Genomic DNA, 14,686 nt, shown 5'->3' on the forward strand with positions numbered 1-14,686 from the left:
TTGTGTAGAAAATGTCGTTGCTCAATCGTAATGTGTACACATCTTACTTTTTTATTTTTATAAGCAAAATTTGAAAATATACCAGATGGTAAATTTGATATTCACTTTATATAAATTTTCAATACAGCAGAGTTTAAGACAACACTGATGTATGTGAAAGCACAACAAATGAACATACTATTCATTAAAGATTTGTAACTTCAAGACAAATCTGGGGTTTTCATTAAGTTTCAAACCTCTAATTGTAGGATCAAAATGCAATTATCTTCAAAAACTTTGAATTGTAACAAGAAATATGATTAATGAAAATATGACGATCATTATTTTTTTATTAAATTGGAATGTACTAAAAATAGTACACAATATTGCATAATATTACAATGGCAGACCATAGTATGTATTAATAAAACACTTCTTACTTAATTCTAGAACGTCTCTGGCATTTAAAAACAAAACCCCATTTTAAAGGTTATCTCAAATCTGTGGAGTAAACCAACGCATTTCAAGTTACATATATAATATATTAAATACATAATTATATTAAATATATAAAAACACATGTATGGTTGTTAATGGCCTTATGTCAATTTTATTTTCTAATATCTATCCCTATTTCAATAAAAATACAGTTGAAAATAATCTGTATCTCAATATCATGCATTACATAAGACATTACAATCAGACCATCAGATAACACTACACTTTCTTCTCTCTAAAATACATTCATATGGTTCTCAATGGCATTGGAAAAACCTTACTTTTAGACATTTGAGAAATGCAGACGTCATGTTTTATTAAGGGGCTCAGGCTGTGGAATAAGGTGTTTACTCAGACCATAAAGAGTGCTGGGAACTACAGTTAAATGTCTAGGAACCACTCAAAAACAGTAAAGCCTGATTCTTCTTTGAAGTCACATTATGATTTCCTAAAATTTGAATACTTAGGTTTGCCAGCGCATCTTTGGCTGTGACATAAAATCCTGATGAACATCTTCCTGACAGTGAAGCTAGCTTGTTCTGCTTTAGGCTGCTGAAGTAACATGATCTGGAGCAGTCACCATTAATTGTTTTTATAACACTGTGTTTGAATTACCTAAAGTGTTCTGACTGACATTTGTATAAAAGATGCCATATTAATGTTATATATAAAAAAAATTAAGTAGAATCTGTAATCTGTAGTTTAGTTAAACTGCCTGAAGCTTTCCACCAGTGACAGTGTAGTTTATATATATATAAAAAATAAAAATGACATCTGTTAAGAAAAAGTGCCAAACCAGGTCAGTATCCACTTAAACACTGTGCCAAATTGGTTCATGACAGGTTGCCTTGATGTTACCATTTCTCCTATGAAACATCCTAGCAATTTCTGTCCAGTTGCCCCTGAGAACATGATAATACAGATCACACCACTGTGTTTATTTGCATTAACTTCTCTAAGTGTTGGAAAACCATACTGCATTGCAATTTAATTTACAATTGAGAACACTGTAATTGGAGACTGAGACATTGCTTTACTCCAGATAAATACGCAGCATTGAACCAACAGTACTTGATGGGAGTAGTTTTGAACTTTAGAAATGGCTGACACATTCCACCTCTAAGGAGGCTGTACTTTTCTGAACAATCAGTAGTTCAGCTCTTGGATCCTGACTGTGATGAAAGGCACTATAATACATGTAACCTGTTAAATTACTTTGTATAATTTGGATATTGGTATGACAAAATGAATGTAGAGTATGAACAATGTACAGTATTTTAGATATTTATACAAAGCTGTGTTCTATTGTTCCATTGCAGACAAAACACCAATTTGAGTGGGGAAAATTGTTACGTAAACAGTATACCGTGTTGGAATGTAGGGGTTAATCTTTAGTCCACTAGCCAGTGTAAAACAAGGCTTTACAGTGGGTTTTTAATTTGCCGTGTGTCTTACACAGCGGACTGGAGCTCACTACAGACATAAATGTTACTGGGCCGAATCCTTCTTCGGCTCCTTCCAGGCATTCTTGGGAGGATCTTGAAGGTCTTGGGCATGAACTCCAGGCAGGCCTCCCTGAATTTCTTGATCCTCCAACAGTAGATGATGGGATTGAAGACGGTCTTCAGATAGCTGAGCCACAACGCACAGGCACTGACTGCATAGAAAGAGGGGCTGAAGTAGAAGCGGCTGCTGAAGACCGCGAGAAGACTGACCACGGTGTGAGGGAGCCAGCAGATGGAGAACCCAACGAAAAGGATGAGGATGGTGGTGAAGGCCCTGGTCTTGAAGCTCATGTCCACGTTCATCTGTGGTGGCCTCTGCATACCTGTGAGTCCCAGCTTGTTGACCTGGTTCAGGCACAGGCTGTCAGCGTGGTTGTGAATACGAACAGCATTGCGACGCACTGTGTTGAGGATGCAGAGGTAGGAATACAGCATGATGCCAAAAGGGATGAAGAAAACAGCCACCACCAGCAGGACTGCATACACCCGGTCAGCCAGAGATTCCGTGTAGCCCAGAACGCACTGAGGGGCCCGGGTTGGGACTTCAACAACTGTCCAGCCCACAACTGAGGGGAAAGAAATACAGAACGAGAGCAGCCAGGATGTTGTGATCATTATTTTGGCCCTGTGAGGATTGAGCTTGTCCTGCCGCTGGACTATGATCAGAAAACGGTCCACACTAATGATCAGTAGGATGGACACGCCTTCTAGAACGAAGAACCAGTAGAGCATGACCGACACCCTGCAGAAGTGTGCCCCAAAGTGCCAGTCGACTGTGATAATGGTGACTGCAGTGAAGGGCATGCACAGAAGAGACAACATGATGTCAGAAAAGGCTAGCGTTGCTAAAAGAAGGTTAATTGCAGACCTCATAGCCGGCTTCTGGTAGACAATCAAGCACACAATTGCATTGCCCAAGAAACCAACAGTGATCATAAATATCATGATGGCTGCCAACAATATCCTTAGAGTAATGGGCATGACCGTATATTCAGCAGAGAACAGGCTTGAAGCATTAGACTCCTGCAAGGTGCAAGCCTGAAACAAGCTGTTGTTGCACGCAGTCATGGTTACCACTCGATGTTCTCTAGCCACAGCAGTTCTTCATTCTTTGGCATTGTGCTCAGCGGTGATATTTTGCATTGTCCTCCCACGTCAGTTGCAAAGACCCCTGAAAAAAGAAAGAAATGTCATTTTTGCAGCCATGTTTAAAACATTCATCCTTACGATCCTGGGGTTCTTTAATTTCACCAGTTACAATACTGTATGCCAAAAATAAAATAGTATTGTTTAGTAAGATCAGTGTTGTAACAGTATTGTTTAGACTCTTTATAATAATTTAATAGAATATTAAAATAAAGTAAACAATAGCAAGGTGGAGAACATTTAAGTCATTTCATTACACAATATAGTAATTGGTTTACATATTGGGGAAAATGCAGTTACAATCTTCATACTAAAACTATGTCAGTTTAAAGTTATATTATATGCAGGCTCTAAGCAATAGATATAAATATGGCATGTGAGAAAACAATTCAGCTGAGGGTGTAATGTTATGTGGGGTTTTACTATGCATTTTACCAGTCCCAAATGTTTTCAAAATGATTGAGGTCTGGGCTTTGTCACCAAGGTAATGGAAGTCTGTCTCACCCATCCATCCATCTTCTAGCTGCTTTATCCAATAAAGGGTCAATGGGAAGCTGGAGATTATCCCAGCAGGCAAGTGGCATAAGGCAGGATACACCCTGGAAGGACACCAATCCATCACAGGGCACACACAGACACAAATACACACACTCACATCAGGGCCAATCTTTCCAGAAGCCAATTAACTTGGACTGTGGGAGGAAACTAGAGCACCACGTGTCTGGAGGAAAAGGACACGAACATTGGGAGAACTTACAAAATCCACCCAGATAACACCACATGAATAGAAGACAGGGCCCCACTGATCTAGTCTGTCTCATGTTCCTAAAACCATACACTCATTGTCTTCCACTGAATGAATCTGTCCACTTACCTCAGGACTAGTAGTATTTTGGCCCATGAAGAGAGATTTGCTTTTCATCTACAATTTACCAGGTTACCTGGGTATCCTGGATAGGACCTCATTCATGAAAAAATATTTTTTAATTAAAATATTTGTACTAGCACAAATGATGCTTTTTAAAATATTGTTGTTAGTGGTGTCCTCAATTAAATATCGTGAAAAAAAATTAAAACCACCCGAGTAGAATCACAGGGGGAGGGGGATTAGAAAAATGCCTTGGCTGTCTTATACCTTTTTTATATCAAATTACGAGTCCTGTTACACTATCCCACATTTCTGTGAATGTGAGAGGGGATTTTATTTATGTAAGATATTAAAGACAGTCAATTCACTTTGAACTGTTGTTGTTCAATGGCTTTAAGGCATTTGGCCATATTTGGCCCTGGTATTCCAGGACTATGTGAAAAAGGGTTATGCCCTTTAAAAACACAAAGTACTACAGCGATCTCCTTTCAGAATGCCTTCTGCTCCAGCATTCCAGCTATTTGATGTTGTCAGATTAAAGTGATCCCTGTTCAAAGCAGCAAATATAGAAAATGTATTAGTTGCTATAGTTACTTCTTTTTCTGCGGCACTGACAGAGTTTCCATCATGGCCTCTGGCAGTGACAACATTTAAATGAAAAATAATCTTTACTTGTAATTTCCATTAATGGTCTTTTTCCTACTATTCATGATTTTGTATAGCATATAAAGTTAATTGGTATTTTATGGTTTCTTAGCTAATTTAATAAAAGGTACACATGTATAAACTACTGCCAGCCTTAGAAAAATATTAGTAGCTTTTTCTCGCCCAGTGAGACTAAATATTTGAGTTCCCACTAATTCCATTAATACAGTAGTATCCTTTATCAGAGGATTGGAGAAAAATAGGCTTGGAGAAAAGAAAAAGAAAGTGAATGTAAATAAATCAACTAAAATATGCTAAAATATGATTTCCTCTCCGCTCTCTGCTCTCCTCACCTTAAGCACATTTTCCCTAGACCTTTTTCTTCTTTGGGTTATATCTTTATATTATCTCTATGGCTTTAAATTTTAAAGTATTATATCTTACTGGAAAAGCAGTAACATCTTTTCATGTTTGCTTTGTTGTTTCTGTGACTCAACCTACTGAGGGCTCCAGCAGAGTCGCAATTCTTCTTTCAAGCCATATGATTTATTGGATAGTACATAATGATAAAATTGGACCTTTATGGAAAATAATGCAATACAAAATATACATTTTGGGCTCCCAATCTTTACGTTCAGTTTTTTATATTTAGAAATCTAGAATGGATTCTTAATTGTCATTATTGCAAGCTCAATGTCAACAAAATATGGACATTTTGCAGGGGAATGAATAATTTTGCAAGGCACCGCGCACACAAGCAATAAAACACAGACAGCAGGAACATAATCTGTCCTAAAATAGAGTATTGCACTGCAATATGTGATAAAATCAGATGTTAGTTTTTTTCTTTCAATCAGCGACTTGAGAGTGCAGTTCATTACTAATTAGGAATTCCCGTGTGGCAAAAATATCCTAGCATGTCTTAATTTAGGCAAGAACATATTTGGTTTGCAAACAATTACAAATTCAAAAATAAAATATTTTTAGTGCCTAAGAAAGAAATCAGGAAATACATCTTAGTAGATTGCAATTCTCTCTGCTTTAAAGGGAGAATTATGTTACATAATTTGAAGTGGAGCTCTGTATCCTATTCTTTAAGTCGTCTTTCCAGAAGATTTACAGGGCATACATCTTTGGCTTTGTTTCATTTAAATATCCAAACTGACGGAATGTAAAATAACGATAAAGTTCGGATCACAAGTTTACCTACGCTTCGCTTCATTGACAATTTTTGTGTTGTGTTTTAGTACAACTCCGGTGCTTGGTGTGAACTGATTTTAGAAGTGTAGTGCATGTATTCATGACTTATTTATGTGATTGTTGCTTACATATGGGGAAATGCAGTGGCTTTGGAGTGGCATCAGCATTGTATTTCAGTTTTCTCCCTCCTCTCAGACACATGCTTACTCAGCTAATTAAGTTTCTACAGTGTGGGTTTGTGTTTGCCCAGTGATGGACTCCATCCCTAACCACACTAACTACAGGTGTGTCTCCACCTGGTACTCTTATTGACTTCAATAAGAGAGAGGAAAAAGGTGAATGTGAAAGCAGGACATGGTAACTGTAAAAACAATACAGTACTGCCTCAAACTGGCTGTGAGCATCAATACAGTACCTAGGATAGGATACTTAGGATGATGGTCAGTTTTCTCCAATGATAAAGCAGGCCAGAGATTCAATTTTGGCGTGGATTAAAGATTAGGACACATATGAAATAAAGTTGTGTAAGCATTCGAGACAATCACATCCTTGCTTCAATTTATTTGAGATCTGATTTGTTGCTTTTCATGTTCACTGTTCTGTTAGTATCTGCTGTGGTTTTTGATTGCCAGCAATTCTAGATATTCTCAAAGGAAGACTGAAATTTCATCACTGTGGTACACAGAGTGAAGCTTTTCAACAGGAAATCCATACACCAAATAAATTCCATTTATCTATTGAAATGCAGCCACCTACCTGTCAGATATACAAATAATTAACTTACCAAAACTACTTTTGAGATCATCGTTGCCATTTGTAATAAAACGAAAGGCACCCTAACTTCATATTGATGTGCAAGATGCGGGTAAATATCAACTGTAGTAATAAGGAGAATGCAGGCAGCAAATTAAATGCGAAGTAATAACAAAGTCTTAAAAAGAGACGATTTAAAGCAGTGGAGGGAAAGGATAATATCATATAGGAAATTACAATTTCCGGTGTCTTCCTGATAAAAACAGTGTTAGTTAAAATAAGCAATGTATGTGGAAATGCATGTCTTAATGCATCACATAATGCACATAAATAAATAAGGTCTTACAGATTTCATAAAAATTAATTAAGCAGCAGATCAGCTCTCAAAACAAACTACTCTGAATTTTTCTGGAGATTATTAATTATGGATGAAAATGAACAAAATACTTAAAATCTCAAGAACAGGTTCATACAAATGTGTAGAGTATATAGCATTCAAGAATTTAGAAAACCATATGTTGTAAGCTTTAAATTGTGTTTCTTGGAATATTTAGGCTGCTCATGCTGGCAAAACTATGAATAGATTACAATACTTCTAAAATATAAATGTACCTTTTATATAAGTATCTCATTCTGTATGAATGTTGCTGGTCAATTTCTCCCCTCTGTTACCAAGGCAACCAGTTCACTACTTCCATAGCAACAAGAACAAATGAAGGTGTTTGATCTTTAAAAAATTAAAAACAATAGTGTTAAAGTATAAACAACCACCTACAATTATAGGTATATCTAATGAATATTTGGTTAAGTGTTTCCAAATTACATTTGTAAAACTTTTGTTGTTCTTTTATTCCAGCTATCATTGATTTTCTTTACTACTAAACATGTAAATACAATAGTTCAAAAGTGTTTGCCCAAAGCAATAAATTAAAAATTAAACCGAAATCGAGAAATCTTCCCTCTGCATAGGTTTTATAAAGATCATCTGATAGTGATTAAAGACTCCACTTAAGGATGGAGATGTAACAATTTATCCTTGTGGGTGATTAGAAAGCTCAAGGGCACTTTCAAAGCTTTTAGTAGCTACTGACTGGCTTAAATGAGGAAGAACCAATTGTCTCGAATTCACACCCAGCTATGAAGCTGACAGACCAATTTACAGTATTTAGTCATTAACAAACTCAGGCATTCTCATTAAATATTATATAATTCAGATAATATTTCTTGAAGCCACCGGACTTTAATACATAAGTGTATGGCTAAATTCAGTAAGAAAGAATAATTACACCCTTAAATGTAAAATAAGAAAGCAGTACCCAGCATCCAAATTTAATTGGCCTGGTTCTGATCACTGCTGGTAATTAAAGGAATTATTTTTATTTTGTTATGAACTGCTTCTTTGGATTGAGATATAAATTAGTTTTTTTTCTCAAAGACAGTCTTGATAATTGCACTAATAATTGCTTTATTTGCAATCCCTTTAGTATTCTTCACTTATCTGTAGGCTACTAGTTGTGAGAATGGTAAAATACAGTAAATAAGAAAAGTCTGAAGCATAAATCTAGGACAAATCTAGGGTGAAAAGAGAAGGTGCAAAATGTGGCACTGATGATTTCATTTTATCAGCATTATGGTCAGAGGTCAGAAGCAAGTGATCATAGATCTTATCTACACTTCTCTCTTCATTTTAGTAATTAAAAGGTCAGATTAGTCACATTTCTCATCTTAGAGAAAAATGTGCATAATAAATGCACAAATATAAAATGTACATATACTGTGTATAGTACATGTGAAATCAATAGCTTGTATTTGTCTCATTTTCTGTCTTCTACTTTCAATACAGTGAATTTAAATTTCATGGGCCCTAGTTTTTTTCCCTGTAGCCTTCTTCTTGAATCATTTATCAAATGTTTTGACACATACATATTTCACCCTTGACCATGAGCTTGATTAACAATCATAAATATTGAGTAAAACTAAATTCAATATAATACAATACCAGGTACTGCATGCGCATTAATGTTTTTACATCATCATCCTTGCAAACTTACTGAATAACATTAGACTTGCTCAATAGCCTATTTCTCTTTTACTGTACATGATCACTCATAAGCAAAGCTTTAAAGGCAAATTGCAAAAAATACAGCATAAATCTCAGTTTTTTTCAAAATATTCTCTTTAAACCCAATAGGGCTCCCATTATAACTGGCCAAGCTGCTGCATCAGTTTCAATACCACAAACACACAAAAACAACAATACTTTATTCAATATCAGGACCTCTCCCAAGAACACGCAATGATGGGATGCTTATGAAAATTTTGTTTTAAACATGCTTATCATGTCTAAAAATAAATGATAAAACAGCTATGAACAGGAATAATTCTCAAAATAAATACAACACAATTTTGATTTATAAATATACAAAGTAAATGTCCGAAAAGTGAGTTGTGTGTAATAAAGCCACTATTCAAGCATTAGGTTCATTATCAATAGCTCTGACAGAGAACTTGTTTAGCACTTCATCAAAAACATCATCAGGCAAAGAGCTCCAATTGGTCAGTTTCTGTAGATCATAATGATCCCCATTCATCCTGTTTTATAAATATATAAGATAACCCTGATGCAAGATACTGACAGCAAAACTGGTATAGTGTCAAGGACATGATCAGTGAACAAATTTCAGAGCATACAAGACCAGGATCAGGCAATCAGCTAAACACGTGGAAGAAAAATGCATCATTCTGATCTTTAGAGGAACAAGTCTACGATATATTATATGTTGAAAACCATCGAGGCCCAAGATAGTCTGGGTTTCTGTTATATTTACATCACGACTACTGCAGTATCCAACTTGCTGATGTGTAAGCAAAGATCGTATAAATCGTATTTAAAAAAGCAGAACCCGAGTAATTTAAAAATTCTTGCCTTATTCTTATCTTAAAACGTGTTTTGGTTTTTCTACAGTACACTGTTACCCAGGTGCACCACATAATTGATTATGAGGTGATTTGTTTAGCATACAAAGTTTTAGATGGTCTATATCCTATCTATTTAAGACTACTACTGAGCTGCTACACTAGTGCCCTGATCTTAATGTCCAGAGGCTCTAATTTGTTTTGCCCTATAGTACTATAGTAAAATCAGTAGATAAGTAAGTCTACAATGTTGTGATTTCTCAGCAGCAAAACTCCTTTCCACAATTAGGAATATTAATAAATCTAATGAGTTAAAACTACATTTAAAAACTCATTTTTTACTCTGGATTTTAACCTGCTAAGTGTGTGTTGTGTCTTATTGGTGTCTGTCTTGTACAGCACCATGTTATTTGATTATGAAAAGTGCCTTACTATTAATTAAATATAAATCACTCTACAGCCGTTTAATAAAATTAGCCCATAAAAGACAAGAGTGCATTTCATCACATAATATAAATACGGTCTGGACTAGAAAGCAGGGAAATTACTCAAAACTAAAATCATTAGGCCCATTCGTTGTCATTCACTGTACTTCTGTAAACCCAGGCTGTGAGCCTCTACATTTTCCAATTCAAGAGAAAAAAGAAAAAAATCCCCAAATAAAAATGAAAATCACAAAAATAACTGGAGATTTTTGCGACACTGCACAGCCCCTAACCATAAGCTTTGAGAAAGTTCATGAAATAATTTTAGTGTAAAAATACGAATACATTAGAAATCACCAATTTATTGGTATATCTAGTTACTTTGATAATCTTACTATTCTCTAATACTTATTAAGGCAGACATAAGAAGCATACAGTAAATTAACATTGTTAATCTTTTCATTCTCGCGGATTCACATATTTGAATCATAAGTGAAATAAAACAGTTACAAAGACTTCTGTAAATTGACTTTTTCGTCATTACCGAATACGGCCCAGCGTCTCCAAAATTTTGAATGGATAGCAGTGTTGTGCAAGAGGTATCCAAGCTGTACAGTGTGTAAAAGAGGCCAGTCGAAATTCACCTTTACAGGGTGTGTGTTTTGTACAGAAATGAAACAGAAAACAAAGATTTAATAAGTCATGCACACCTCATTTGACGGATTCTGACTTAAACTGGTGCTTCTGTCATATTACATTTTCAGCAAGATTTAAATAACGGATGCAGCCAAACCTTTTGTTACCTATTAATTAAAAAATAACAGCACACTCGAAGAAACGGCAAAGACAGTTCAACTCCACAGTGGTTAACAAATGCGGTACTGCACACCGTAATGTCTTGGTAAGGGAATGGATTTATTGTAACATTAGTTTTGAATGGTCTCTTATTGTTTCTATGGATAGGCGTGCTTCGTACATAAAAAAAAATCTCACAGAAAATGATAAAATAATTAAATGTTCGGGATCATCTCAAAGATGCGCTTAGTGTTGCCTGAAATGCATCTATCACCTTTGATTTATAACAGACTTTTAAATATATATATGGAATTTCTATCGTACAGTAATAACATAAGCAAATTATTTCGAATATGATGTATAATATAATAGCCAAGATATATACTTACAGTTATATATATGTAACAGATTCAGAAAAGGTTCTTCTTGTTATTTTGAAAAGGCTTATTGTGCGATTTTCCATGTTCTCGGAAAGAAAACAATGTAATTGGCACTGGTGACATACTGTCTTTTAGTATTGCAATCAGTCTTAAAGATAAGACTCCCTGAACCGAATATTCGGGTATCAGTAAGCATATCCCAGGAGCTGCTGGTCCCCAGAGCGCCGAAAGATACTAATGGCATTAAAGGGAACGATGATCATTTATTTTCTGTTTGCCGATACAATCACGTTTAAAGGAGATGTCCTTAAAGTAAAGGATGGCTACCGTTGTACACAGAGATGTGTAATATTGTTAGAGCTTTAGGTTACTGAGAAGTGTCTCTTGGGTTTTAGATTAAGTTTGTGACATTTGGCACAGTAAACACTCCTAGCTTCAAAGCTAGAAGATGTTTGCTGAGGTCTGGGGGGTTCCTTGAGCAGAAACAATTGTAAAGTTTACCTTTGTATACCTGTGGGTTAATTATTGTCAATCGATGATTGCAAGTAGAGAAATACACAACATAACATCACATTAAGAGCACAGAGGAAACAAGAAAAGGAAGAAGCATGGAAGAAGGAGAGGAGAGACAAGAGTCTCCTCCTGACTAGAGCCAAGTATTTGAATCTTGCTAGAGAGTTTTTTTTTAGGGAACTTGGGTTTCCTGGGTAAAATATATCTAATTTAAAAACGTCAGTCCTGCTTTTTATGGATAAAAGTGCCCAGAATGTTAGGCCTCTGAATCACCTCGTTCGTAAATACTCTACATAGAGTAACTTGTTTGTTGTATGTTTTGTTGTGTGTAGTGTAGTTTGTGTTCTGTCATTGTAATAAATATTTGTTTAACCAAGTATGTCTGGATTATTACTCCTCTCATCAACTCCAAGAAAACATACATTACAGTATATGTTTTATATATATATCATATATATTTCATATATCTCACACAAAAATAATATGCATACAGTATCTCAAATACAGCTATCTTGATAATAGAATCTCTACTAACCTTCACTTCTTTTGCTTTTTTGGTCATATTCTTGTTTTTGGTCATGCCTGGGGTTCATATTCAGAGATTTCCTTGGTCATGACAGTGTTCTGCTCCTGTGAAACTCTTTTTCGTTTTGCATTGCATGGAGAAAATGAGCTAGGAATCACTTTTTGTAAAAAAACTGAAAATAGGCCTAAACAAGCAGAATACTTTGTGAATTTCAAATGCATTTAACTACTGTTAGTTTTGTAGCTCACCAGCTATACCATTAGCAGCAATCTGCTTGTGTATGTTTCTACATACACCATAGACAAGGATCTTAAAAACCTAGTTGTTAAGTTGAACAACCAGTCCTGCTGGAATCAGTTTGTCTTGGAATAGTAATAAGTTGTATAGCACCACATACTTAATATCTATTTATTCTCAATTCACTTACAACTACATCGGGAGCATTTGATATATTTCCCTATATCCCTTATTCTAGTGCATCTCTTAGGTGGGTATTTTTGGATGACATGATTGTACTGATTTTTCCAATGCAGTCAATACTGGTTATGTAAAACACAGCTTTTCTATAACTATGTCTCTATTTTATAATAGATCTTAATTGTATAATGACTTCCAAATTCTGTAAGAATGCTAATGCTAAAAAGTGAAATGTACATAATTCTGTAAGTGATAAGACCAAACATGTTGTTTAACAAACTGTTTGCAGGCATTCATCAGTGTATTCTTTTGAATTCACTGTACTATGAGGTACCTGTAGGCAATTCTGTCTAACTGGGTAGTGAAGAAACTGATAAGCACAGTATTCTGCTGTACTTTCGGATGTTTCCTTGGTGGCCTATCTGTTGCAAGTCCAGTCAATAATTCAATAAATGCAGTGCATTAAGCGTGCGTTATTCTTCTATAACTTACATACAAATTAAAAATATCATTCTCTTCTCTGACAGTCCTAATAGGCCATGTTTTTTAAGGACATAGCAGTAGAATAATACCAAAAAAACATGTTTCTCCTCACCGGCTAACAGTGAGACTTTTCTGATAAGGGGCTCCCAGGTCAACATTGATAAGTTCTTGTTTTTACACAGAGAGACTTACTGTATTTGCTCTGCTAATGCCCTTCACCAAGGCAACTTACCTGGCATATTGTTTGCAATCTGTTTTAAGCGCTATAACAATACAATAGTACAATTTAAATACACAAAAAAAATCAAATCCATAGGTTAATATTGTAGTGGGGTGAAATACTGTACCTTAGTTTGAGTATTTTCAGAAATTAAAGCCAGATCTGTCCTAAAATGTTCTCTTAATCAGTGCAAAGGGTGCAAGACCACTTATTGGAATCTGTTATTTATACATGACAATTTACAAAAATGTATCATTTCAGTTTCCCAGATTACAACTGTAAAGAAAGCTATTGCTTGTGAATTGTTTGTGAATAGTGTCCTGTGTGTTTACATCTGTCAGTAAGTAAACACACAGGACACAACATTTCCCCAACACTTGGGGAAATGTAGAGGCTATAACACAATCAATATTATTACATGTTGTTAATAAAAAATATTATTCATATTCTTGCATTTGTTGAGGATATACAAAGGAAGTAATTTTAATTTCTGTATTCTTTATGAATTGCACTTTTTGTTTTACATTACTTTTGATAAATAAATTTGTCAAGGAATTACCTTAGAAGTACAAAATAGAAGTAATCTAAGCATAGAAGTGCATAACATTGCCATTGTTCACATAAAAAACAGCTGATCATAATCAAACATTATATTTCATTGGGAATAAAATGAATCGCTAAGTAAACATTCATTATAATAATCAAGTCAGTTGTGAACGGGCTAGAGGAAAGCACTCTAATTCTGAATTGGCCTCATTCTCCATCAGGAACTTGTTGACCCCATTTAGAGGCCAGGCCTGTCTGACAGGAGTGTCTGATGCTTTAGATGAGCTTCCATTTAATCTGTTAGGATACAGTTCCATTCCTCCTGCAGAAGAATCCCCAGCTCCTGGAGTCTCTATGGGGGTAACCTTGGACCCTTCTGCTAAAGAAATTCAGAGATGTTCAACAAGTGAGGGGTCAGGAGACATCACTCCCCATACCAGGATCTACTTGGCCTGATAGCATATTTATGTTGGGCATGGTGACTCCTGACAATGATTATAGAAATGGATCATGAACCAATAATTGTTGGAGAACATGACACATGAGAAGTACACACAAATCTCCTCTTGTGTGTCTGGCAGTATTTGGTTGTGCCCAGGCAAAACATTATACTGAACACAGTGCAAGTAGATACTCACCATCTAGTCTGGGACTTGCATTATTTTACAAAGTAAGAGTTGCTGAAATAAACAAGTACTGAGGGACATGTTTATCACTAGTCAGTCTTGGCAATGCTGGAACATGTGAATGCCCACAAAGAAAATCAAGCTGTGTTTGCGTGGCTACTCCCAGTTCATATTAGACAAATCACCACCCACCTTTCTCTAATAAACACTGTGTGTAAACTAAATTCATGATCTCTTTATGCCAT

General features: G+C 35.5%; 1 protein-coding gene across 1 annotated transcript; it reads right to left on the reverse strand.

Annotated features, from left to right (window-relative positions):
• Positions 1–31: 31 nt before the first annotated feature.
• gpr45 (G protein-coupled receptor 45) lies at positions 32–3,244 on the reverse strand. Its single transcript, XM_088597581.1, has one exon. The coding sequence runs from the start codon at positions 3,048–3,050 to the stop codon at positions 1,929–1,931; it is 1,122 nt and encodes a 373-aa protein (XP_088453707.1). The 5' UTR covers positions 3,051–3,244; the 3' UTR covers positions 32–1,928.
• Positions 3,245–14,686: the final 11,442 nt, after the last annotated feature.

This window comes from Lepisosteus platostomus, chromosome 2 (assembly GCF_059453375.1).
Source record: "Lepisosteus platostomus isolate fLepPlt1 chromosome 2, fLepPlt1.hap1, whole genome shotgun sequence".
NCBI classification, from domain to species: domain Eukaryota; kingdom Metazoa; phylum Chordata; class Actinopteri; order Semionotiformes; family Lepisosteidae; genus Lepisosteus; species Lepisosteus platostomus.